The 27299-nt window shown below is 42.1% G+C and overlaps 2 protein-coding genes across 3 annotated transcripts; both read left to right on the plus strand.

Moving 5' to 3' along the window:
• Positions 1–41: 41 nt before the first annotated feature.
• purg (purine-rich element binding protein G) lies at positions 42–2440 on the plus strand. Its single transcript, XM_058059894.2, has one exon. The coding sequence runs from the start codon at positions 327–329 to the stop codon at positions 1323–1325; it is 999 nt and encodes a 332-aa protein (XP_057915877.1). The 5' UTR covers positions 42–326; the 3' UTR covers positions 1326–2440.
• Positions 2441–8224: 5784 nt separating this feature from the next.
• On the plus strand, positions 8225–25996 carry slc38a9 (solute carrier family 38 member 9). 2 transcript variants are annotated; one of them, XM_058064596.2, is made up of 15 exons: positions 8226–8757; positions 10372–10515; positions 14497–14626; positions 15002–15120; positions 15204–15267; positions 15408–15501; positions 15826–15996; positions 16144–16203; positions 17490–17699; positions 18377–18484; positions 24298–24404; positions 24607–24720; positions 24798–24946; positions 25077–25166; positions 25264–25996. In XM_058064596.2, the coding sequence occupies exons 2-15, from the start codon at positions 10415–10417 to the stop codon at positions 25427–25429; spliced, it is 1683 nt and encodes a 560-aa protein (XP_057920579.2). In that variant the 5' UTR covers positions 8226–8757; positions 10372–10414; the 3' UTR covers positions 25430–25996. The 2 variants fall into 2 exon arrangements, with proteins under 2 accessions (XP_057920581.2, XP_057920579.2); XM_058064598.2 differs by lacking the exons at positions 17490–17699; positions 18377–18484 and having other exon boundaries at positions 8225–8757.
• Positions 25997–27299: the final 1303 nt, after the last annotated feature.

The following is a 27299-nucleotide window of genomic DNA, read 5'->3' on the forward strand; positions in this document are numbered from 1 at the left end:
GAGGTATTCTCAGGACGGGGAGGGGGGGCGGATGGGTTCATCGGGTTCATGTAGTATTGGACGCCTCCTCCAATTTCAGGTTGGCTGCTTCCCTGGCTCCCTCCCGCAATGAGCTTGCTGCAATTTCCAAAAGGTATGGAGGTTACAGTAGATGAATATTGACCTTTATTCGGGACACATGACAGCAGCATCAGCTGATGCTTCAAACTCGCTGCCATCTTCGGGTCATTTGAGGCATCCGCGTCTCCGAGCCAGATGTTGGAATAAAGCTTCCTAAGGATGGAGAACGGCTTTGTCCTGAGCTTTCTGGAAGAGGAAAACCAATCATGATGGCCGATGGATGTTGCAGAGGAATGGAGCGAGTCAGGGCTGCTAAGATTGCGTCAGATTCCTTGCCGAGAGCGCCTTATCCCCAGCAGTACGTGCACACTGCCCCCCAGCAGCATGACATCCAGGAGCTCGCCTCCAAACGCGTCGACATCCAGAAGAAACGCTTCTACCTGGACGTGAAGCAGAGTGTGCGCGGACGCTTCCTGAAAATAGCCGAGGTGTGGATCGGCAGAGGCCGCCACGACAACATCCGGAAGAGCAAACTGACGCTGTCCATGTCCATGGCCCCCGCGCTCCGCTACAGCCTGGGGGACTTCATCGAATATTACGCCCGCATCGGACTGCGGGGGGGCCTCGACGGGCACGCCGGCGACGGCAAGGGCCGCGCGCCCGACCCCCGCAGGAGAGCGCAGGAGCCCGCGTTGTCCCCGACCGGCTCCGCGGCGTCGGACGACCACGCGCACCGCGTCCTCAAGAGCGAATTGATCGAAAGGGACAATAGGAAGTACTTTCTGGACCTGAAGGAGAACCAGAGGGGTCGCTTCCTGCGCATAAGGCAGACTGTCAGCAAAGGCCACGGCACGATGGGCTACTACGGCCAAGGGATCGAACAGACCATCGTTGTCCCCGCGCAGGGGCTGATCGAGTTCAGGGACGCGCTCTCCCAGCTGATCGACGACTACGGCGACGACGACGAGCGCGACCGAGCCGCGTCCAGAAACCACGACCCCAACCCGGAGCTCCCGGAGGCCGCCACCTTCCGAGTGGACAACAAGAGGTTTTATTTCGACGTCGGCTCCAACCGCTATGGCGTCTTTTTGAAAATCAGTGAAGTGCGGCAGCCGTACAGAAACACCATCACCGTTCCGTTGAAAGCCTGGGCGAGATTCGGCGAGAATTTCATCAGGTACGAGGAGGAGATGCGGCGAATGTTCACTTGTCACAAAGAGAAGAGGACAGATGCTCGGCAGAACAGCGAGGAGCAGGAGGACTGACCTTGGCGGGACCGATGGACCCCCGGTCTCCTCCTAGAGTGGACTTTGTGAGTGTGTGTGTGAGTGTGTGTGAGTGTGTGTGTCATAAATATATAAATAAGAATATTAACCTACAAAATCTAGTCTAAATAACAAACTACAATCTAATCTATTATAGTTTCATTTTGTTGTGCCCTTTAATGCACTTTAAGCATGACTTATAACCCCCACCCCCTTTAAATGGAATACTACGCTGTAAGTAACAAACAATATATAGAAATGGGTGGCATCATGCAAACCAAGACATAGTACCTCTCCAATCAGCTCCTGTTTGGAGACCATTCTCAATGGAGCGGTGCAATGGAGATTATTATTATTATTGTTATTGTAGAGATACATGTACATCGGCTGTGGGTGAAACTGTCTGGTTTTTAGGGCGCCTGTGCTCATCGGGAAGCATCTCTGGTGTTCCTAGCTTACGCCACACTGAGCAAACATTCCCAGGCCAAAGTCAGGCGTGTTGAAATGTGTTTTTGTGGAGAACATATGTCCTTGACGTATGTCCTTGACGTGGCTGCGGAACTTTGTGGTTCAGAATGACTCCATGTGCAACAGTTTGAGTTTGACGGCAGCCTGCAGAAACCACGTTGTATTTCCTTTCAATAACACAAAGCATTATTCATATTTCAGCAAAAGGTAGCCTTTTTTTCCAGACTTGGCTTGGCCCCTCCCTGTAGAGCTGAGCAAAAACTCTGACCGGCCTTCAAACTGCAGCAAAGCCCGGCATCCTTTAATATTACATTTATTTATAATATTTATTAATATTTACATTCATACAAAACACTTCAAAGGAGCATGCTTGTGTACAGTGGAACCTCTGTTAGCCTCTTTTTGGTTCAACTGTTGTCTTAATGAGTTAAATCACAATTCCACGTAAATCAAAATGATAATTTTTATCACCTGTTAACAACTTGTCCCTCGCTCGTCGCATTTAATTGGTTCCAGACCCGACCGCGCTAAATGAATTCCAGCAAAGTAGAATTCAACATTAATAAATAGAATGGTTTCATACATACAGGTTTTAACATTATTAGAGCCCTCTAGACATGAAATAACACCCCTATAGTCACCTTAATACTCATTCATTCATTCATTTTCTACCGCTTTTTCCTCACGAGGGTCGCAGGGGGTGCTGGAGCCTATCCCAGCTGTCTTCGGGCGAGAGGCGGGGTACACCCTGGACTGGTCGCCAGCCAATCACAGGGCACATATAGACAAACAACCATTCACACTCACATTCATACCTATGGACAATTTGGAGTCGCCAATTAACCTAGCATGTTTTTGGAATGTGGGAGGAAACCTTTGAAGACATCAATAAGACTTGACTATTGAATAAAATAAAAAAATAAAAACACTAAGGTCTGATCTTGCTGCCATACCATATCTTTGTCTTCAATGCAGCTGAAAGTAACCTTAAACATTCATTTGTCTTTTTCATTCATCATTTTTTTTGCATTTGAAATTCTTTTACACATGTAAAAATATAATTGCAAAACTATAAAAACATGTTTGTGTTAACATTTTTGGCTTTTTGGCTGTAACAGATTAATTGGATTTACATGATTTCGGTTAGATTAATTAGTTTGGAGTACATTTTGGTTAGAGTCGGCCCTTCTGACGCTAACCAAGGTTTCACTGTATAAAGAAGAACAATATGACATCAGCTGAGATCGCCATCTTGAGATGCACTTTTTGATAGGTCTAGGTGGAAGGAAGCTAGAAATGCCTTAGAAATTATTTTGGAACTATTTTGGACTTGGACACAGCAAAAAAGAGAGAACAAAATTAAGATTGTCAACCAGCTGAATGTTTAGAACAAATCATACATTAAAATGCTTGAAATATGAACGATACTATACATGGTGTTATCAAAATGTACAAGTTGGGTTGCTCATGGGGGTATAATGGTGTGGGGGGAGGGTAACAGTCAACAGACTGTCAACAACAAAGGTTATGCAGTCATCCCTCTAGGTTCCCTATGGCGATCAGTGAATTTCCACGAAGTAGGATTCCTTTTTGTAGTTTTACCACCTTCTAAATACAGTTTTTGACAGCCCTCTAGATATGAAACCACCTTTACACTTTAACAAATATCTGAGTCAAAGGGCTGACAGGAAGTGATGTCGGGTGTTCAGAGTTGACTTTAGCTTGCCATACATTGCTGTGTCAGGGATTATTGTTTCGGCGATCAGGTCTGGTGCTTGTGTGTCACACCGAACATTAACAGTTAGTAGTGGTGGGCACAACCGTTTCATTCAGTCATTTCGGTCAATTGGTCGTGAGCCTGTGATCTCCCGTAGTGGTGTGTCGGTCATGAACGAACGGGCGATGAGTGTCGGTCAATCTCTTTCAGTCTTTCAGTCAGCTAATCCCACCCACCCACAGAGCGAGGCGCGACAATAGGATAAGACAGGCAAGCACGAAGATAGTACCACCCTGCAAAAGGAACGGTGAACTGACTCTCCAGCCAATCAAAAAAAAGCATTTGCAACTGAACGGACCGAATGGGTATTTTAGGGGCGGTGACCTCGTTCATTCCGTTCACAAAAAAGAACTAGTTCTTTTGACGCGTTCGTTCATGACCGACACACCACTACCAGTTATATTACTGACACCTCCTTATCATCATAATGTCTTTGAATGCTTCTCCTGAATGCCTAATGTTGGCATTTTACTTCATTTATCCATGTTACGTTTGATTTTTGGACTAATAATATGCCGTTTCCAAACACCACATTTGAAATACTAAATGGTGAGGTATTACTGTACTTCCATCAAATGAGGAAGTGTATTATTTTCTTAATATTAATATATAAAGCACTCTGTGCAGGGTATAGCACATCGGAAAGGTAGCGCCCCATCCAGCAGTAACCAAGGCAGCACAGTTAGGCACAGCTATTATTATAACATATTGATTTTATGTCTGTAATGGTTTCATAGGACATCCTTTGTTTTTTCCTTGAGGTGTGTGTTTAGGCCAGTGTTTCTTAAATAGTGGGGCACAATGGGGTGTTGGGGGGGGGTGGTCATGAGAGGCAGGGTGGATGGAATTACATTTCTTTAAGGTTGGCTATTCATGCTTGAATGATGCTGGTGCCAGCAACTCATACAGCGGTTTGTACAGATAAATCTATGGAGGTAAATATATATTTATATTTATCTTGGGGGGGGGGAACTGTTGTGACAGAAAATAATGGAGTTAGAAATACTAATGGCCATGCACTATTGATTAATCTCCAAGGAGGAAATAGTCAATTATGTAGAGATTGGTATATGAATGATGTGGATCTACGCTCCAAAAAGCACTTTCAAGTTCTAACTGCTCTTTTGTTCTGCCACTTTGCATACGGACTGTTTCTGTTGGCGACAATCACTGACCCCGACCCGAGCCGCTCCAAAAGACAACACGAACGCATGTTTTGTTCTGCTTCTGCGGACTCTCTCTGCCACTCACCATTTGACGTCGACGTATCCAATGAATATTTGAGTTTAGGACTTGGCAGTCATCGTTAGCTTGATTCCTGCTGATTGCATACATACCTCATGATTGACATCATGGAATGGTCAAATGATTCTGGATGATTATGGTTGAAATGTGTGTGTACTTCCTGTAACACTGCTTCTAAAGCATGCCACCAAGTGGGTAAAGAACATTTGTCTTCAAATACTGAAGTGATCATTTGCGGTGGCCTGGCGTGTTCAGAGGTTTCATGTTTAATAGTCTGTTCCATCACGTAAGGAACACCAGCTGAAATGTCTTACATGTCAATTTGTCTGGAAATTGTGTCGCAAGGAACCTACTCCCTGCTAACAGTTGGTTTCTTAGTCTCAATCTGTTTCCATTAACCGAGTCATCGGTTAAGCCCTTGATGGACCAAATCAACAACATCAAAAAAGAGGCAAAAATGTCCAAAGCTGACGTGTGTGTGAATAACTTGGGTTACCTAAAACACAATTCATGGAAGACCAAGGAAATGACGAAATATTCACGTGTGTGTAGATTAGTAGATATTTGTATTTTTTAAATTAAAAAAACAATTGATTGCAGACTATAATAGTTGTCCATTAACTGCATAAGCGATAAATCATCAATTCTTTGAATCATCATTTATTCACATGTGAAAACACGTAAGGCTCTGTCCCATACTGCCGTTTCACCGTTTCATCTGTCTCTGTGATATGAACGGTAGGTGGAACAGCAGAAGATAAAACGATCTTTAAAACGTCTGCATCGTGAGTAACGAAAGGCGTTTCAAGTCACAAAAACTTGTCATTCTTGTGTCGCCAGGCGAGACGAACCAATCTACGCTCAATCCAACTCTTATGGTAGCTACCGTGGCTTCTTTGGAAAGGAATACTCTTTTCTTGGAATACGGTCATCCCTTGTTCATCAGGGTTGATTGGTTCCAGACCCGACCAAGCAGAATTCCGTATTCATGAATGGAATATTGTCATAGTTAGTTTAAACCTGCTTATGACCTTTCGTTTTTAACATCATTAAAGCCCTCTAGACATGAAACAACCCTGCCCTCACCTTATCCGATATAGTAGACATAAAAACTGAAAATAAGACTTGCACTTGTGTGTGTTGCTATAAATGAGTTTCGGTTCTAGGGGAGCCGAGTGGGGCGGGGTGGGGTGTTTTAGCTTGCAGCCACAAGATGAGAGTTAGAGAGAGTTGTGAATTATTGTGCCTGTTGTACAACAATACAATAACAGTACTGACATGTAGTGACCAGTGTAGAATACATATCATCATTGAATGCGTCTTCTGAATGCCTTGTGTGTATTTGCTTAATTTAGCCATTTCTATGCTTGAAAATGCTTCATTTATGCAAAAACCCGCAAAATATGCTTTAATATGCATATTTATACCTAATAAAACATACAGAGGGAATGGTTAAAGGGTGCAGTGGGGCAGGACCTTGAGTTAATAGAGTGCAATGAGACAGCGGTATCTTACAACGCCCAACTTCAAACCATTCGTAGCAAAAGTTAGTACTTTTTATATTTGATATTCAGATTTGCGTTTTGAAGGACGGGCCGGTCATCACCAGAGCTGTATGTGGAGCGTGTCTTTGTTTGTTTCCAAAAAGCAGTTCTTACTGTGTTATTACTGTCAATGTGCTTGTATTCGCTAGCGAGGTACGCAGGTGGGACAGTGGATGGTGACAGTGTAAATGTATTTGTGGTTGTGCAGATTAAGCTGTGTATGTTTGTATACTGAGGAAGTACTGTTTTGGAGCAGTGAAGATAAGTGAACCCAAGTTTTAAAAAAATGGTCAAATGTATACATTCTAGGTACGTATATGTTATGTAACACTTTGGTGTCTCCTATACTCCTTTCAAGACCAATATTTTGTACTGTACTTTAGCACTTTCTTTACCGTGTACTGTACTAGTTCACCCTCTACATGTAAAGTACTGTATCAATACTCATGACTTGCCTTGTAATGTTTGAAATGAAATGTATGTTTAGAAGTGGTAACCAAGACAACGGAGAGCTGGTGCATGTTATTGCTTGGGTCCCCCGTGAAAAAGAAAAAAAAATGGTGCTATGTTACGTTATGTAAAGGTGCTTTCATGGACCCAAGCCAAATGCATGCCAAGAGGGTCAATCAAAGTCGGGACAAAAGACACATGTCATGTCTAACTGCTCTTCTCCCAAACATTTGGAAACTTTATTGATGTTGAAATTGTAACAGCCTGACAGATTGCTTTCTGGGTGTTTAGGAATCAGACACGGTGCTCATGCGAATCAGCCGTTATTCTTCTGAACAATGTTTGATCCGCAGCTTTCATGCAAATCCCAACAAGAATCGGACTCTCTGGAGAAAGAAAGCCAGCCATTGGAAATGAGCATGTTGTATATTTGATGTCCTGAGGTTACCAGACAAAAACAATGAAACGTCTCTTGGCAGTTGCATAGCAGCCTAAAAGACAGACAATCCAAATACTTGATTTTTAATACTCATTGTCTTTTATTTGAAATATTGTTTATGAAGCATGGGTCAGGAAGTTAAATATAACACCCTTGTTATTTGAGTCTGGAAATAAGATCGAGTATGTTTGATGGATAGAGGAAAGGAGGGGAGAAGCGATGTATTTTATTTGTATGGGTTACTTTCTTTTTTTTGAAGTTGTATTAAATGTTTTCCAGAATTATCCTGCATCTTGACTCTCATTTATCTCTCATTTATTTCATTTATATCTCTTTAGATCTCTGCTCTATCAGTGGCTCCCAAAGTGTACCCCACATTGGGAGTCAATTGCCATAAGGGGGTACGTGAATAAAAATGAAAAACAATCAGCGCCAACACTCAGGTGCGCCTGAACGCCTCACAGTGTGACGAGACCAGCAGGAAGGAAACAGGCAGGAAAGGTGTTCCTTTACAGTTGGGACACTATGGGAAGATTCCAGTCAACAAGCAGGACTAAAACTAGCAAACTGCTGTCAGTGCTACCAAAGCTTTTTTCTAAAATGGTGCATTCAGGTGCATACCGTAACCCCTGGGAAACAAGTTGCCGCTGCATTCAGGGACACTTGTCATAGCAAATACACCCACAAATGGACAATGTAGCCCAAAGTAGGTGATATTTACAAAACCAACCACTTGTTGCTCATACAACTGACATCAGTCCAGGGTGTACCCCACCGCTCACCCAAAGTCAGCTGGGATAGGCTCCAGCATACCTGCGATCCTAGTGAGGATAAGCGGCATCAAAAATGCATTGGATGGATGGATAAAATAAAAAAGCCAACTCTATAAAAGTGTCTTTCTGTTTGCATAATAAAGACGTTGTAATGGTCCGAGTGTCCCTGAATGCATCTTACGGTAGTCTAGTAACAATGAGGAAGTCCGAGGAGGACTCGAGACGTGTTTGAGACAGAAATTGTGTTATTTTAGAACTTCAAACAACAAAGACTTGATAATTAATGATTCTGATTATCATTCTGATTATTATTTCAGTCTGTATTTTTAACCCACCTATTGTCCTTTGGGTGAATTTGAGCACATTGAAAGGCAAGCTGATGTAACGTCACACGGTCAGGAGGGGGCCGTCATGTTGCTGTTCTAAAGGAAAGGCGGAAGAAGAAGCGGAAACAGTAGAGAAGAAGAAGAAAGGGGAGGAAAACAAATCAGATGCAAGACGAAGGGTGATCACAGCCCAGATAGTTTGTGATGAGGAATCCTGTTTTATTTTCTAAACCGTGTTCACGGTTTACCGTAATATCGTAGCTAACAAAGAGTGGTTCTATTACGCACTTCCTCTTATTGACGATAACAAAACTATATGTGTGTGCATTCCTAGTGGATAGATCTGCTGACACAGCAAACCTGAGATGAGCTGAAAACAACCGGGAAGGATTCTTTCACCATCAGTGTCGGTAAAGTTGTTATTTATATTCTGTGTTTGACAAAAAATAGCAAACGCTTTGCATTGAGGCGTGGGTTGTGTGCTTTATTTTGCGTGTAAGTGATTTCTGATTTGATGTTTAACACACGCGGAAACAGTTTCTTGAAATGTTTGTACACATATTTGGGACAAGTAAAAAGTCATTTTGTGTTGTCACGTGACTGCTGATTGGGATACTACGTTAGCTAAAGTCCTGTCTGCATCGGGTTGACAGCAAAGAGAACATAGCAGCTTTTGTTCTTCCGCGCTTGAAGGCAGGTATTTCATTATACGGTGATTTGATTATACTAACAAATCAATTCGGAAGATGACAGACAGCAAAACACGAAGGTGGTGTCCATGTTGATCTCGCTGCCACATCGTGCCTCTGCCATCACGTCTTCAATCATAGTGAAACTAACCCTAAATCTTAATTTCTCATTTTTATGTGTTTAGAATTGTTTTATGAATGTAAAACATTTCCGAGACTTGCAGCACAACTGTTTGTTAGCAAAGAATTACGGTCAACCGCTGATGACATCATAGACGGGCAACAGAGCTGACTTTTTCCATTTAGTACCAAGATGCTAACAAGGAAGGTTCTATTGGAGGTTAATAAAGTATCTATCTAGCTATTTTGTGACAAAAATACATCAAGATCAGAGTTGGGCTCAGTATTGTTTACTACCCTAAACATGGACACAAACAAAGGCAAAATTTTGCCATAGATTTATTTTTCAATGTTTACCTAAAACACATGCTAACCAAGGTTGCACTAATACATTAGTGGAGGTGCATAGCGGCATAAAACGTAATTCTATTTGGTTGCTACTTTTCTTAAGAGGATTTATGAGGATGTTTTTAGAATTGGGTAGGAATGCGGTAGAAAATGAATCAATGAATGTTTTACTTCTGTGCTTCACAGACTAAGCTACTCAAAACATGTTAAGTATTCTGCAAAGCTACGCCTGGTCAGTTGGGTTTTAGTCCTTTAGATTCAGAAACCTTCATTAGGGTGGTTGCCAGTCAATCGCAGGACGTATACAGTGGAATCTCTGTTAGTGTGTTGTTCATTTAACGTCGAAAATGTCCAAATTTTGCTTCGGTTTGTGTGCATTTTTCTGTTAGCTTACAGTATGGTACGTCTTGTCATGTTGTTAATACACTGTGTGAGTCCAATGGTGTTCTTAATGTAGTTTTTATCACCGAACATGCTTGGTAAGTAGCCTATTAGCTTGCTTACACATGAAAACAGGAAGCCAAAATCAGCTCTGTCGTCCATCTATGATGTCATCAGTGCCTGATTCTGTAGTGCCTTAATGTTGCCATGTTGCCCATTACAGTTGGCTGAAGTTGCCAGCTATGCTGTGTCCTTGCAGCACATCTCTGGGTATAATTTTGTGTCTTTACATAATTAATTTCTATCCTCTTTATTCCATCTCAGCTGGTACAAATTCTACCCAAGATACGTATGTTCTATGAGTATATGTAACCCAGAAAATGTCACACGTTACCACACAAAAATATTTTATTGTTGTTTTGTGATGGGAATTTATGACATAATTCCTTGCAGTCAGGTGGTAACTTTATGACCCATTTGACCCAGTCAGGTGATGTGAGTTGGCAGGACCCAGCTGAGTGTGTGAGATATGATGGAGGATGACTACAAGCCTCTGCTGAGCTCGGGGCCAACAGGAGAGAGCTTCTCGCACAGAGGCTCCACAGACTCTTTGGACAACAGGGCTAAAAGGTTGGTTACACTGAAACCAGCACTGCATGTACGTCAACTTGAAATTTATTGTAACTTTCAGCAGCATGTATTGTCTGGATGTAATGTGTCTCCTTTAAACCATTCCCTCGACAACCTATGTTTGTACTTTGATACAACGTCAATAGCGTTACTTACTTTGTACTTACAAAGTTCTGGCTCATGTGGGTTATTTTGCAGTCATCCACAATAAAAACCAAAACAAATGGATGTTAGCATGACAACATCCAAGACAACTTCACACCATTAAAACAATGGCATTGTTGATGTTTTCTTCTCTTTCACTTTCTAGGAATTCATTTGCTAGGTGATGACTAACATTCATGTGCCACCTCTGTATTAATTGCAGCTGCAGTAGTGCTGTGTGTGACATCTTAATTCAGTTAGGTATTTCACAGCGGCCGACTAGCTTTCTAGCTCATATAGTATTCCAAGCATCTTCTTCCACTAAGTCACAACAAAGTGTCAGGACATGTTTATCGTTTCAAAACAAATACTGAAATGAAAGAATTCATCTTCAGTTTTCAGATGCGGTAACAGGGCAAAGCTAAAACATAGAAAGACTTGATTAAGTGGCTTTTTTTAGTCTATTTCATTAGAAATTGCATGTGGATGCTGAACTGAAATGTAGAACGAATTGAAATACCATAAATGTTGGAATATTGTGTGCACCTGAATATTAACCACACCCATCAAATTTAAAGTAAATTTCCTTTTGTACATGTAAACACTTTAAACCATGCAATTCTACCTACGGTCTGTGCTCCCAGCGTCACTCATTAGCTCAGGTGAGAGGTGAGTTGCTTTTTTTCACCAGAGTTTAACAGCTGCTCTGATCAAAAGCAGCCAAACCACAAGCTGTAGTAATTCTACACTGATAGAAGTTACTTAAGATTTGTCAGATCAAAACGTGATTCCTGCATAAGACTCCACAACCCGAGATATTAGCTTCTATTGCAAAATTGACTACGTTTTTATTTCAGCACTCTTAAGTATCGTGGGAATTCTTTCAGCCGCATCATTCAAAGCGTCTGTTAAAACTGGTCTCACCACAGTTTTGTATACCTTTTTATTTTAGCTGAAACTCTTCGATCACACATCACACCTGACACGTTTCTAAACTCGTTCCATCCTGCCTGCACACGCTTCTTCACCTCCTTTTCACAATCTCCATTGTTCTGGACTGTTGACCCCAAGTACTTAAAATTGTCCACTTTCTGTATCTCTTCTCCCTGTAACCTCACTCTTCCACTTGGGTCCCTCTCATCCACACACATATGTATAGTCCGTCTTGCTGCGGGTAATCTTCATTCCGCTCCTTTCCAGGGCAAACCTCCACTCTTCAAGGATCTCCTCCACTTGTTCCCTACTCTCACTACAAATCACAATGTCATCAGCAAACATCATAGTCCATGGAGATTCTTGTCCAACCTCATCGGTCAGCCTGTCCATCACCATAGCAAACGAGTAGGGGCTCAGAGCTGATCCCTGATGCATTCCCACCTCCAACCGTCTGCACATCTTACCACTGTCTTACAGTTCTCGTACATGTCCTGCACTACTTCAACATACTTCTATGTCGCTCCAGACTTCCTCATACAATACCACAGTTCCTCTCTCGGGACCCTGTCATAGGCTTTCTCCAGCTCTACAAAGACACGTCAGCTCACTCTGACCTTTGTACTTCTGATTAACATTCTTAAAGCAAATACTGCAACTGTAGTACTCTTTTTTTTTTTTTTTGGCATGAAACTATACTGCTGCTCACAAATGCTGACTTGTGCCCTTAGTCTAGCTTCAACTGCTCTTTCCCATAACTTCATTGTACGGCTCATTAATTTTATACCTCTGTAGTTGCCACAGCTCTGCACATCACCCTTGTTCTTAAAAAATGGGCACCAACACACTTCTCCTCCATTCCTGAGGCATCTTCTCATCACCTAAGATCCTATTGAACAAACCAGTCAGGAACTCTACTGCTACCTCTTCTAGACACTTCCATACCTCCACAGGTATACCATCAGGACCAAGTGCCTTCCTACTCTTCATCCTTTTCAATGCTCTTCTCACTTCCTCTTTACCAATCTTTGTTACTTCCTGGTCCACAGAAGACACCTCTTCTACTCTTCCTTCTCTCTTGTTTTCCTCAATCATCAACTCTTTAAAATACCCTTTCCATCTTCCCATCACACTACTGGCATCTTCCAGTACACTTCCATTCCTATCCTTGACCATCCTAACCTGCTGCACGTCCTTCCCATCTCTGTTTCTCTGCCTCGCCAACCTGTAGAGATCCACCTCTCCCCCTTACTGTTCAACCTAGCGTGCAAGTCATCATAGATCTCTTGCTTGGCCTTTGCCACCTCTACTTTCACCTTAGGATTCATCGATCTGTACTCTCTTCAGTCCTCTCAATGTCCCACTTCTTCTTAGCTAACCTTTTTCGCTGTATACACTCCTGTACCTCTAGACCATCTAGAGCCTCCTGTCTCAACTCCTGCCTAAAAATCCTACAACACTCTTCTTGTTTCAGCTTCCAGCATTTGGTGTTCGGCTCTGCCTATGCCCTCTTCATCTTCCTCACCATGAGGGTCATTCTACACACCACCATCCTATGCTGTCTGGCTACACGTTCACCTACCACTACTTTGCAGTCACTGATCTCCTTCAGATTACAGCTTCTACACAAGCCGCTGTGGACTCCTACCTCCACTCTTACAGGTCACCCCATGTTCCTCTCTCTTCTAGAAGAAAGTATTCACTACAGCTATTTCCATCCTTTTGGCATTCTTCATGTCCTTCTGCATTCCTCTCCTGAATACCAAACCTGCCCATCACTTCTTCACCATCTTTATTTCCTGCACCAACATGTCCATTCAAGTCTGTCCAATGACAACTCTTTCCCTTCTAGGGATGCTCTGCATCACTTCATCAAGGTCCAGCCAGAATTTCAATTTTTCCTCCAACTCGCATCCTACTAGTGGGGCATACCCAATAACAACATTGAACAACATACCTTCAATTTCTAGCTTCAGGCTCATCACCCAATCTGACACTCTTTTTACCTCCAGGACATTCTTAACCAACTCCTCCTTCAGAATAACTCCTATTCCATTTCTCTTCCCATCTACACCATGATAGCCTTGCTACCTTTCCACCTGGTCTCCTGGACACACAGTATGTCTACCTTCCTCCTCTGCATCATGTCAACCAACTCTCTACCTTTTCCTGTCATAGCTCCAGCATTCAAAGTCCCTACTGTCAGGTCTAGGTTCTTGGCGCTCCTCTTCTCTCTCTTCTTACAGGCACATCTTCCTCCTCTCCTTCTTTGACCAACAGTAACCCAATTTTCACCGCCACCCTATAGGTGAACAGCACCGATGGCGGTCATTGTTAACCCGGGCCTTGACCGATCCGGTATGGAAGTCGTGTTGTTGATTTACATACTTGGTTTGGCAAAATGTTTACGTAGGATGACCACCCTCTGTATTCATCCAGGCCTGGGACTGGCACAACAAGGCACTGGCTTGTACCGCATTGAGGCTACATTAAGCAATAAGCAGAATGTTACAGTAATGGAAAATGGAAAATAATTTTCTACCAGAAGGGGGTGCCAAATAAATTGTCCATTCATGTTCAATTGGAAAATTGTCAACTAAAGTATGAAATCCCAGTGAATTGGGGAATTTTTATAAAAGCACTAAAAGTTTGTGCTTCCATGCAGTGCCTAACCAAGAGGGACTGCAACTTGTAATATATGCATACTTCACTGAAAAGGTCAACAAAGACTCTGTCTCGCAATAATGTGAAGACAAATTCCTGGATTTGCACCACATCTCTCCACAAAGTTGAACTTATTGAAGAGGTTATTGGGTTTTTTTTGCTTAATGTTCAAACAGAATAAACTGCTTGGCAGAAGTAATTAATACTATTAACTGGACATGATTGTTGTCTTAATTCCAGGCCTTTTCACGTGGAACCCAGGAATATTGTAGATGATGACCCGCAAGAGAGGGTGTCAGCTGAGGCTGCTATCCTCAACAGTAGAGTGCATTACTACAGCAAACTCACAGGCTCTTCTGACAGGCTGCTGGTAAGTGATGTTAGCTAGAAGTGTTTGTAACTAGTCCAAGAAACATAAGTATTGTAGTAATTATAATCATCTGTAAGCTTCCAGCCACTTAGTAAAATAGTCCAAGGTCATTAGAATGTACCTGGTACCACTCTCACTGCGATTTCAACACACCACAAGCCTAGTACTGAAACACTTTAGAAGTTAAACACCTTCAAAAAACCTGTTGATGATAGTGTTTTTTAAAATATATATTTTTTACACTGGCCCACGCTGTAAGAATCCAGCGACAGTGTATTCAAGAGGGAAATTGCAAGCTGAAATTGACAAATTGAAGCTACTGATGTAGCTGAACATTGTTGCATATTTATGTATGTTGATTGTGTCTATCTCCAGAGTCCACCTAACCATGTGATCCCTCGTGCAGAGGAAATTTACATTTACAGCCCTCTGGGGTCAGCTTTTAAGGTGACAGGCAGTGACCAGTTGACTAAAAACCCCAGTATCATCACCATGTAAGCACTCTCAGGATATTTAAGTCAGTCACCCAAAGCCAATTCTCTTTTTGCCAATGTTTTTACTTTTGCTTGTCTTGCAGATTTGCAATATGGAATACAATGATGGGCACGTCCATACTCAGCATACCTTGGGGTATAAAACAGGTGACAAGAATATTTGACATACTTTTGATAAATGTTATACAATGTAATACAATGCCATTAGGTTTGGCATTGGATACACCTGATGTCACACTGATGGTAAAGGTAGCTTGAGTAGTCTGACCATTGTTTTCACCCTTTAGGCTGGTTTCACTCTGGGGATCCTCATCCTTATCTTCACAGGCTTGCTGATGCTCTACTGTTGTTACATCGTACTCAAATCACCAAAGGCAATCCGTAGGTCCCACAACATTGGCTGCCTTGATTTTCCGTAACTGTGACATTGCACTTATTCTCCACCTGGTGGTTGCTGGTCGATCCTCCGTAATATTAAAAAAATCACGATTGAGTGGCTGAAATCAGAGGATATTTACATTTCAACAAATATGAATACCAAAATAGTTTTGGATTCATTGGATAATGATTAATTGCTGCAGCTCTAGATTTGATCTACTATGTCTCTACTAGGACTCCTTGAGGACACACTGTACTGATCACCAGCCAATGCTTATTTTCTCCACTGTGACTTTTCTACTGCCTCCGTCTTTTTGTCCTGTGCAGCTTATGTGGACACATCTGACTGGGAATTTCCTGATGTTTGTCGGTACTACTTTGGCAAGTTTGGCCAGTGGTCTAGCTTGGTATTCTCAATGGTGTCTCTTATTGGAGCCATGGTGGTTTATTGGGTCCTCATGTCCAACTTCCTCTACAACACCGGGCAGTTTATTTACAGTAAGACACAACGCTCTTGTCAAACCAGAAAAACATTTTTAGACATGAAGATCACTGATCTTCATTAATATAATTTGTTTTACTTATTGTATATTCATTGTACTTATAATATTACTTTGACCAGTGTATTTTCTCTTCCGTTTACAGACTATGCTCATCATGTTAACATGTCACATCCCCAGTTTGGAACCAATGGCACAGATAGAGGTAAGTCAGACAGAAGGTATCCATCTTACCAGCCTGTACAGTCGTCTCTCGTTTATCAGTGAATTGGTTCCAGACCCGATTGTGATCAGAGAATCTTTGGAAAGTAGAATTCCTTGTTTATAAAGCGAACATTTCTGAATTGAGAGCACGGAAAATCTGTTTATGACCTTCTAAATACAGTTTTTAACATGATTAAATCTCAACCCACGCAAGTCGTGCAGTTTGTCATACCCATTATTTTGCAGCTCAAATATGATCGCCTAGGATAGTTTAACAATACACAACATAACTGTGTGTGTGTAGGCTTTATTGAAGTGTTGGTTTTCTTAACGGAGATCTTTATAGTGTTGCTGGGAATATTTCCTGTTTCCCACAGTGGTCTGCTGTGCAGTTTTTTGGTAAAAAAAACAAATTAAAAAAAGCACATGATTAGAGCTTGCATAGTAGCTGGTTAATATTCTGCATTATATGTTGGTAGTGTATTGTCTGTTTTTATCCACCTATTGCGTTGCTGTGTGTGTGTGTAGTTCTTTGGACACCAGGAGTAGGGATTGTGTGTGTTGTGGTGATGCTCTGCAATTTGTAGCTAATATGGTATGCCTCACACAGGTACGCTACCCTTGAGTGCCATCTAGTGGCTCAAATGTGACATGACACAATGATCTTTTAAAAGATCAAAATTATCTAATATCGGTCGATAATTATCAACCAGCAAAATTTGTTATCGTGACGTTAGCATGTGAGCATTGCTTGCATTGCTTGTATGCCAACATGAGCAGAGTAGCATTTTTTGCCCTTTTTTTCTTAGCCAGACACTTAGGTATATAAACACTTCCCACTGTTATGTTAGGTGTTAGCATGCTAAATATGTAGGACTAATATTTATAGTGTAAATCACAATATGAGTGGGGGGTGCAGCTGTGGTGCTTGGCTGGGTCTGTGCTCTTCAAATGCTTTTCTAGCCTGTTGTGAGATCATTCAAACCTGTAACAAAAGCCTGTTGTTTTGGCGATCGCCTGGTGCTTGTATGCTTCACCGAACATTACAGTAACATTACTGACATATAGTGACCAGTGTAGAACACTACATATCATCACAATGCATCTTCTAAATGCCTTTATATTTGTATTTTTCTTTTTTGAAATTGGTGAAAGTAGCTTAAATGTGCACATTTTACGACTAATAATAGGCTCTATTCAAACAGTTTGGTAGGGTGCTCTCAACAGTGCCCCCATGTGTCCAAAGGTTTGACCGGCATTCTAATGCTTTGCTTAATTCTCCCCTAGTCATTTGCCCATACCCAAACACCGACTCTGAAGGGAACAAGAGCATCAGCACTCTTTACCCCATTGCAGCTGGCAATGATACCACTGATGTTGACTCCTTTGAACATTGGTGGAGCAAAACCAACACCATACCGCTCTATCTCATCATCCTACTGCTGCCACTGCTTTGTTTCCGGTCAGCCTCCTTCTTTGCAAGGTTTACATTCTTGGGTGAGTCTGAATTCACATTTGACAGTTGTTTTTTTCCTTTATAAGACTGCTAGCAAAGGTAAAGATCCTGTTTTGGAGTAATTTCCTTAGGATGTGCTCTATTTTTGTTGGCCTATAGGCTGTTATATATATATGTATATTTAGGGCTGCACGGTGGACGAGTGATCAACGTGTAGGCCACACATCAGGAGACCAGAGTTAAATTCCACCCTCGGCCATCTCTGTGTGGAGTTTGCATGTTCTCCCTGTGCATGTGTGGGTTTTCTCCGGGTACTCCGGTTTCCTCCCACATTCCAAAAACATGCTAGGTTAATTGGCGACTCCAAATTGTCCATAGGTATGAACGAGTATGAGTATGGGTATGAGTGTGAATGGTTGTTTGTCTATATGTGCCCTGTGATTGGCTGCCGACCAGTCCAGGGTGTACCCCGCTTCTTGCCCGAAGACAGCTGGGATAGGCTCCAGCACCCCCGCTACCCTCGCGAGGATAAGTGGTAGAAAATAAATGAATGTATATTTTTAGCACCTACAAATTTTTTATCTGTTTTTACCCAATGTTTGAAAATGAATTATTGCTGATTAAGGTTACTTTAAAGTGAAAGGATGACTAAGCCCTCATACTGTATTGTGTTATGCTGCATCATTCATGCATGGATTTTGTGTCCCTCATTGTCCAGGCACCATATCCGTCATCTACCTGCTGGTTCTGGTCACCATCAAAGCTGTCCGCCTTGGCTTTCATCTAGACTTCAGCTGGTTTGAAGCAACCAAGTACTATGTTCCAGGTAAGAAACATCAAACACTTGTTTTCTTTCTTGTGAGTGTTTTTATACAGTATACAGTAATTCCTCGTTTATCGCAGTTAACTGGGTCCATACCCTACCATGATAATTATGTAGGATTCTTTATTTATAAATCAAATACAGTGATGGTCATAAGTATTTACACCCCCTGCGATTTTGCAAGTTCTCCCACTTAGAAAATAAGAAGAGATCTGACATTTTCATCATAGATGCATTTCCACTTTTAGAGACATAATCATTCATTCATTTTCTACCGCTTTTCCTCACGAGGGTCGCGGGGGTGCTGGCGCCTATCCCAGCTGTCTTCGGGCGAGAGGCAGGGTACACCCTGGACTGGTGGCCAGCCAATCACAGGGCACATATAGACAAACAACCATTCACACTCACATTCATACCTATGGACAATTTGGAGTCGGCAATTAACCTAGCATGTTTTTGGAATGTGGGAGGAAACCGGAGTACCCGGAGAAAACACACGCATGCATGGTCTCCTAGCTGTGAGGTCTGCGCTTTAACCACTCGACCGCCGTGCCGCCCTAGAGACATAATCTTAAAAAAAAAAATTGTATGATTTTTTTAAAAATGATTTATTTGAACTAGCAATAATTTTTACTCTCAAAGAGCTCTCAATCTCACCAATCTCTCACCCTAAAAAAGCCCACCTTTACCCCACGAGTAACCCCCCACCTACCTCCCATTTGAGCTCATTAATGTGACCTGTGCACCCCCACAGTCAGTCATAATCCAACTGTCGTGGGCAAGAGCTTTCCAAAGACACCAGAGACAAAACAGGAGAGCGCCACATAGCTGGAAAAGGCTATGGATCAAATGGAAAGCAGCTTGGTGAGAGTAAATCAACAGTTGCTGCAATTGTTAGAAAATGGAAAAGGCTAAACATGACTGCTAATCTACCTCGGACTGGGGCTCCCATGTAGGATCTCTGCTCGTGGGGCATGACTCGTGTTTAGGAAAGTGATGAATCAGCCCAGAATTACATGGCAGGAGCTGGTCAATGACCTGAAGAGAGCTGGAACCACAGTTTCAAAGTCTACTGTCAGTAGAACACTACGGCATAATGGTTTAAAACCATACATAGCACACAAGGTTCCCTTGTTGAAGTCAGCACATGTGTGGTCTCATCTAAAGTTTGCCAGGGACCATCTGAATGATCCAGACGGGTCAGATGAGACAAAAAATTAGCTTTTTGGTTCAAACTCCACTCGTTGTGTGTGGAGGAAAAGGAAGGCTGAGTTACATCCCAAGAACACCATCCCTACTGTTAAGTATGGGGTGGAAACATCATGCTTTGGGGATGCTTTTCAGCAAAGGGGACAGGACGACTGTACTGTATTAAAAAGAGGATGACCTCTTTGACAACAACCTCATTCCCTCAGCCAGAGCATTGAAGATGAGTCGTGGCTGGATCTTCCAACATGACAATGATCCGAAGCACACAGCCAAGATGACCAAGGAGTGGCTGCGTAAGAAGCATATCAATCAAGGGTCTGGAGTGCCCTAGTCAGTCTCCAGACCTAAATCCCATCGAAAATCTTTGGAGGGAGCTGAAACTTTGTGTTGCTCAGCGACAGCCCCAAAACCTGACAGATCTAGACTGGATTTGTGTAAAGGAGTGGGCCAACATGCCTGTTGCTGAATGTGCAAACCTGGTGAGGAACTACAGGAAACGTTTGACCTCTGTAATTGCAAATAACGGCTTCTGCACTAAATATTAGCACTGATTATCTCAAGGGTGCAAATACTTACGTATGAACCATAGGAATTTACAAATAAATCATTAAAAACTTCCTGGTTCCCAGCGTGCCTTGCGGTGCCGTCGTAAATAGTAAATAGTTCGTCAGTTTGTAGTTAAATATATAGATATATCGGCCGGTCGATCCTTACGGCCCTCACTGTATGTTTGTAGTTTGAGCATAGAAAACCTGTTTACAACCATGTGTTGTGTATGAAAGAGACAAAGATAATATACAGTGAAGAAAATAAGTATTTGAACACCCTGCTATTTTGCTATTTCTCCCACTTAGAAATCATGGAGGGGTCTGAAATTTTCATCGTAGGTGCATGTCCACTGTGAGAGAGATAAACTAAAAAGAAAAATCCAGAAATCACAATGCATGATTTTTTAACAATTTATTTGTGTGATACAGCTGCAAATAAGTATTTGAACACCTGTGTATCATCTAGAATTCTGACCCTGAAAGACCTGTTAGTCTGCCCATTAGAAGTCCACCTGCACTCCATGTATCATCCTGAATCAGATGCACCTGTTTGAGGTCGTTAGCTGCATAAAGACACCTGTCCACCCCATACAATCAGTAAGACTTTAACTTGTAACATGGCGAAGACCAAAGAGCTGTCCAAAGACACCAGAGACAAAATTGTACACCTCCACAAGGCTGGAAAGGGCTACGGAGCAATTACCAAGCAGCTTGGTGAAAAAAGGTCCACTGTTGGAGCTATCATTAGAAAATGGAAGAAGCTAAACATGACGGTCAATCTCAATCGGAGTGGAGCCCCATGCAAGATATCACCTCGTGGGGTCTCAATGATTCTAAGAAAGGTGAGGAATCAGCCCAGAACTACACGACAGGACTTGGTCAATGACCTGAAAAGAGCTGGGACCACCGTTTCCAAGGTTACTGTAGGTAATACACTAAGACGTCATGATGTGAAATCATGCATGGCACGAAAGGTTCCCCTGCTTAAACCAGCACATGTCAAGGCCCGTCTTAAGTTTGCATATGACCATTTGGATGATACAGAGGAGTCATGGGAGAAAGTTTTATGGTCAGATGAGACCAAAATAGAACTTTTTGGTCATAATTCCAATAAGCGTGTTTGGAGGAAGAAGAATGAAGAGTACAATCCGAAGAACACCATCCCTACTGTGAAGCATGGGGGTGGTAGCATCATGCTTTGGGGGTGTTTTTCTGCACATGGGACAGGACGAGTGCACTGCATTAAAGAGAGGATGACTGGGGCCGTGTATTGTGAGATTTTGGGGAACAACCTCCTTCCCTCTGTCAGAGCATTGAAGATGGGTCGTGGCTGGGTCTTCCAACACGACAACGACCCGAAGCACACAGCCAGGAAAACCAAGGAGTGGCTCCGTAAGAAGCATATCAAGGTTCTAGCATGGCCCAGCCAGTCTCCAGACCTGAACCCAATCGAAAATCTTTGGAGGGAGCTCAAACTCCGTGTTTCTCAGCGACAGCCCAGAAACCTGACTGATCTAGAGAAGATCTGTGTGGAGGAGTGGGCCAAGATCCCTCCTGCAGTGTGTGCAAACCTGGTGAAAAACTACAGGAAACGTTTGACCTCTGTAATAGCAAACAAAGGCTACTGTACCAAATATTAACATTCATTTTCTCAGGTGTTCAAATACTTATTTGCAGCTGTATCACACAAATAAATTGTTAAAAAATCATGCATTGTGATTTCTGGATTTTTCTTTTTAGTTTATCTCTCTCACAGTGGACATGCACCTACGATGAAAATTTCAGACCCCTCCATGATTTCTAAGTGGGAGAAATAGCAAAATAGCAGGGTGTTCAAATACTTATTTTCTTCACTGTATAACTGCAAGTCTTATTAACATGACCTCCGACAGTGAAACTGAGAAAGCTTAGCATGAAGGAAGGATGACTACCAGAGCTAAGATGATCACATTGTGTGAGTGACAGGCAGTGTGCTGGCATAAATTAATGATCCATGAATCCATGAATTAATGATCTGGAGAAATGATCCAAAAATACAGTAAAGTCTCGTTATATCGATATTCTCGGGAGTCGGAAAAAATACAGATATAACCGGACTATCCATATATCCGATCCTGCGCCGAACTGCATTAAAAGTGGGCGGATCTTTGATATGGCATGTAATTTTCTCCTTGAGTTCATGTATTGCGTATCTAGCATGCTTTTGTACTACAATAAATTTTGTACTACAGTAAATAAAAATAAACTTACGCTGTAGTGGTTACCGGGACATAATTCACCCCGGAACTATCGATAGGGAAGGTGTTGCCACCCAGAGGGGTAGGCAACACCCCTCTGGGGTACCGATATCGATATAACGAGACTTTACTGTACTCTGAAATTCACATTGTGTGTCAATGCACACAGCTCATTTGCATATGCATTCTGTGTACATTACAGTGTTTGCTTTTAATGATATGTAACGTTTTGTCGGAATTTAGTCAAAATGCTAATTTTAAGAAAAGTACATTGAAAAGATATACAAATACAGTAAAGTCTCGTTCGATATCGATATCGGTTAAAACGAATTACTAATTATTACGATACTATTTTCATTTCCCGGCAAATTTCTAGTCTTTTATGATATAATTAGCTCCGTTAGTACGATACCCGGTTATTATGATAATCCGGTTACTACGATGCCCTTTTCATCTCCCGCCAGCCAATTTGGTCTGCTTATATCGATACAAAAGCAGCTTAAATCAATCTTTGCTTAAAGATTTCAATACCAAAAAAGAACACGGCGAACGGCTGCTTCCAGTCAACTTTATTTTTCACACTTCCACCACCAGAGTGCAGCACACACAGCGGAAAACACCCGTCCCTCGCGTCTACCCCTCCGGGTGGCAACACCTTCCCTATCGATAGTTCCGGGGTGAATTATGTCCCGGTAATCGGTAATCACTACAGCGCAAGTTTATTTTTATTTCCTGAAGTACAACATTTATTGTAGTACAAAAGCATGCTAGATAGGCAATCCATGAACTCAAGGAGAAAATTACATGCCATATCAAAGATCCGCCCACGTTTAATGCAGTTCGGCGCAGGATCGGATATATGGATAGTCCGGTTATATCGGTATTTTTTCCGACTCCCGAGAATATCGATATAACGAGACTTTACTGTATATACAACAATATATTGCAGTCTAATTTAATATCGACAACATTACAAGAAGAAGGTGCAAGAGGAAGCACGCTCTTCTGCACACTGTGCGTATGCTACCGGCCTAGTCTCCACCCACTCACACAAAGAGACAGTGTGATTGAGAAAAGGGCTCAGTCCATTCATGCTGTTGTTCTTTGGAACAAACGCGTGCTGAAACCAGAGCACAGAGTGAATCCTCTTCCTTCCTGTTTGGAGACTAGGAAGACAGCCCCTCATGCACATGGCAATATATGGAGGCTGGCAAAATGATCAAATTCATTTTCATTAATTGTGTGATTAGTTTAGTGTTAATAGACATTTTTTGTCTGAACGAGATATATTGTTGTGTTTTAATCTTAGGAGATCTTGTGACGCGATAAATAAACAAACATACACACAAATACTGTATATATACTATATGTATACATATTATATAATATATACTATATGTATACATACATACATATATACATATATATATATCACATATATACACACACATACACTTTACATACAGATGTAGTGTACATATAATACAGATTAAGGGTCTTATTATTTAAGGGTTTTTTTTGGTACAGTTGTATCTATTGTGGTGAGTATATGCCATAATTTGAAATGTTCCATCATTGTTGTCTGAAAATTTCCTTTGGGTGTACAATAGTTGCTCATTTGAGGCACATCTTAACAAACACATTTGCCTGACATGCGTCCTCTGACTTTCATATCCCTGTTTTGATTGACTAACATGTTAATGTACGTGTGAATGTCTAATGTGATGAATGTGATGCTCCAACATCTATGGATCCTTTCTTACTACCTTGCGTACTAGTAGCAGGCAGATGCATGATGTCTTTGGGAATTTTTTTCTTCCAGAGTTCCGGCTGCTCTTCCCTCAGTTGACAGGCGTCCTGACGCTGGCGTTTTTCATTCACAACTGTATCATCACCCTAATGAAGAACAACAAGCACCAAGAGAACAATGTGAGCCTATGTCATGCATGGTGACTACCTTTGCTGAGTGAATCACTGTCAATGACTCAATGACAGGGTTATTCAGACACAGGAAGGAATTGGGCCTCCAAATAACAGAGGAGCTACATTGACTGATGACAAGCCTTCTGTCCCTCTAATACCCAGTTTACCTCAGAAGACATCATTTGTGACTGAGTTATGGTACTTTCAGGTACGGGACCTGTCTGTGGCTTATCTCCTGGTAGGGATGACCTATCTTTATGTAGGAGTGTTGATCTTCGCCGCCTTTCCAGCGCCTCCTCTTGACAAAGACTGCATCGAACCAGTAGGACTGATAAAATGCCATCCCACATTTATGCTATTGTATTATTGAAACATTCTATTGCCATCTTTTTCTCAAAGAACTTCTTAGATAATTTCCCCAGTGATGATGTGATGGTATTTGTGGCTCGGACCTTCCTGTTGTTCCAAATGATCACGGTCTACCCCTTACTGGGATACTTGGTACGAGTCCAAATGATGGGCCAGATCTTTGGCAATCATTACCCAAGGTAAACCTTCTTTCAATGTCTGAATTGGCTGTTTTAACTTGATTTCCGACAGCCCTAACATAAGTACTCTATATACAGTGTGCATGTTCCACCATCAGTTGAGAATAAAAGCTTTTCCATTCATCTTTAGTTTCTTCCATGTCCTGGCCCTGAACTGCATGATTGTTGGAGCTGGTGTCCTGATGGCAAAGTTTTATCCCAATATCGGATCCATTATTCGGTACGTTTGAATTTATGTCTGTATTTATTCCACCTTAACAAATGCTTGTCCCAAACCCTACTTGTATTCTTATATGAAAACTGTTGGACCTTTTCAGGTTTTCAGGAGCAACGTGCGGCTTGGCTTTAGTTTTTGTCTTTCCCTCATTGGTCCACATGATCTCCCTGAGAAGACAGGGCACCCTCCGCTGGCCATCAGCGCTTTTCCACAGTTTTCTGATCTTGTTGGGTTTGGCCAACATGGTGGCTCAGTTCTTCATGTAGTCAGAGATTTTTGATGAATGGAGGGGTTCTATAAGTCATAACCCTCGTGTACCATGGGAATAATCAATTACAACATCCAGCAGGAATCCAATGACTTCATTCTGTTATCTTCTGTCCGTTTCTGTCTTCTAGCCAACAAGATTTTGGTGATAAAATGTTACTTGGAGGTAACTTCAGATGTTTGATTATTCCTGCCCAAACTAGTCTGAGGGAGTCAGTGTTCCATGGGCACCCTCTGGGAGGCTGGATGGGGTACAGGGGATGTATAAGGGATTATTAGTAAATAAGGGATTTCTATTCAGTATTTCATAGATTTCTTTTCCATTTCCATTCTCCTTTGTAGAAGCTGCTCTCACTGATGACAGGGAATTTTTTTTTTTACTAACTTTGTGATTATGTGACCTGTTTGGACGCTTTGGGGAAAAATATGTTTTTGAACAAACTTTGTCAGAATCTTTTATTCTTAGAAGGTTTCATATGCACTTGATGCTAACTATTGCTCTTTAATTCACAGACAGACAAAATAAATGTGACTGACAATAAATCTTTTCAGATTCTAACAAGTGGAATGTTTTCTTTCATCCTTCCATCCATCTTCTTCTGCTTATCCGAGGCCAGCCTAGGGACCCTGGGAGGCCTCATACCAGTTGGTACCCTGAACACTAGGAGGCATCCTAACCTTTTTCTTTCAGTCACTACCCAAAATCCATGACTATACGTAGTTTAGGGTAAGAACGTGGATCAACCAGTAAATTGCGAGCTTTGCTTTTTGGCTCAGGTTCCCCTTCACCACAACGGATAGATGCAGAGTCCGCATCACTGCAGAGGTGGCGCCAATCCGCTTGTCAATCTCGCGTTTCATCCTTCCCTCACTCGTGAACAAGACCCCGAGGTATTTAAACCATCCACTTGGCACAGGATCTCACCCCCACTACACCCTTTTCAGGGCGAAAACCATTGACTCATACTTTGGAGGTGCTGATTCTCATCCCAGCCGCTTCATACTCATTCGGCTGCCAACCGATTTCGTGAGAGCTGAAGATTACGGCCTGATGAAGTTAAATCATTGCAAAAAGTAGAGACCCGATCCTGCAGCCACTAAACTGGTTCCCCTCAACACCAAGGCTTTACCTAGACATTCTGTCCATAAAGGTTCTGAACAGAATCAGGGCAGCCCTGGTGGTGTTCAACCCTCACTGGAAACGTCAAACAAGGAGCCAACTGCCTTAATTAGGCCGGAGGTGTTTTAATGCCTTCTCCAAGTCCACAAAACACATATAGACTGGTGGGTAACGTTCCGTGCATCCTTATGGACCATGTGGGAGAACAGTTCCAGGACGAAATACACACTCCTCTTTGTGAATCCGAGATTCAACTATCTGGCAGACACTCCAGAACACCTGAATGGACCCTGCAGGACTGGACCCCATCTGCTTGAGCCTATGACAACAGTAACCAGACATGACATCACATGAAACCCAGCAAATGAACCCCCACCAACCTAGCATTGGGAGTATTTTTCTTGCCACCATCACCCCTGTTTTATGTTTTTTTTATGCTTTATGGCTTTTCCCGCCTTAACCATTATGGATGATGCAACTTTGGACTTATGAACTCAAAGTGCCAAATGTTGTTCATTTTTCAGAACTCATAAAAGCATCATGTCTGAATTGAACATTCATAAAACATTTAAGAGTTGAAGCAAACATGCCAGATTATACCTCATAGAGGTTTATTCATATTTTTATAAGCATTTTCACACAAAATGTCATACACTAAATACTACATTGTCAGACCTGTAGCCATAGTAATTAGCATCTTAGCATTGACACTTTCTTGGGATTTCTTGGGATTCTCCCAAAATGAATGC

The sequence above is a fragment of the Doryrhamphus excisus genome, linkage group LG10 (assembly GCF_037039965.1).
Source record: "Doryrhamphus excisus strain RoL-2023G ecotype Guam linkage group LG10, RoL_Dexc_Guam_v1.1, whole genome shotgun sequence".
In the NCBI taxonomy this organism is placed as follows: domain Eukaryota; kingdom Metazoa; phylum Chordata; class Actinopteri; order Syngnathiformes; family Syngnathidae; genus Doryrhamphus; species Doryrhamphus excisus.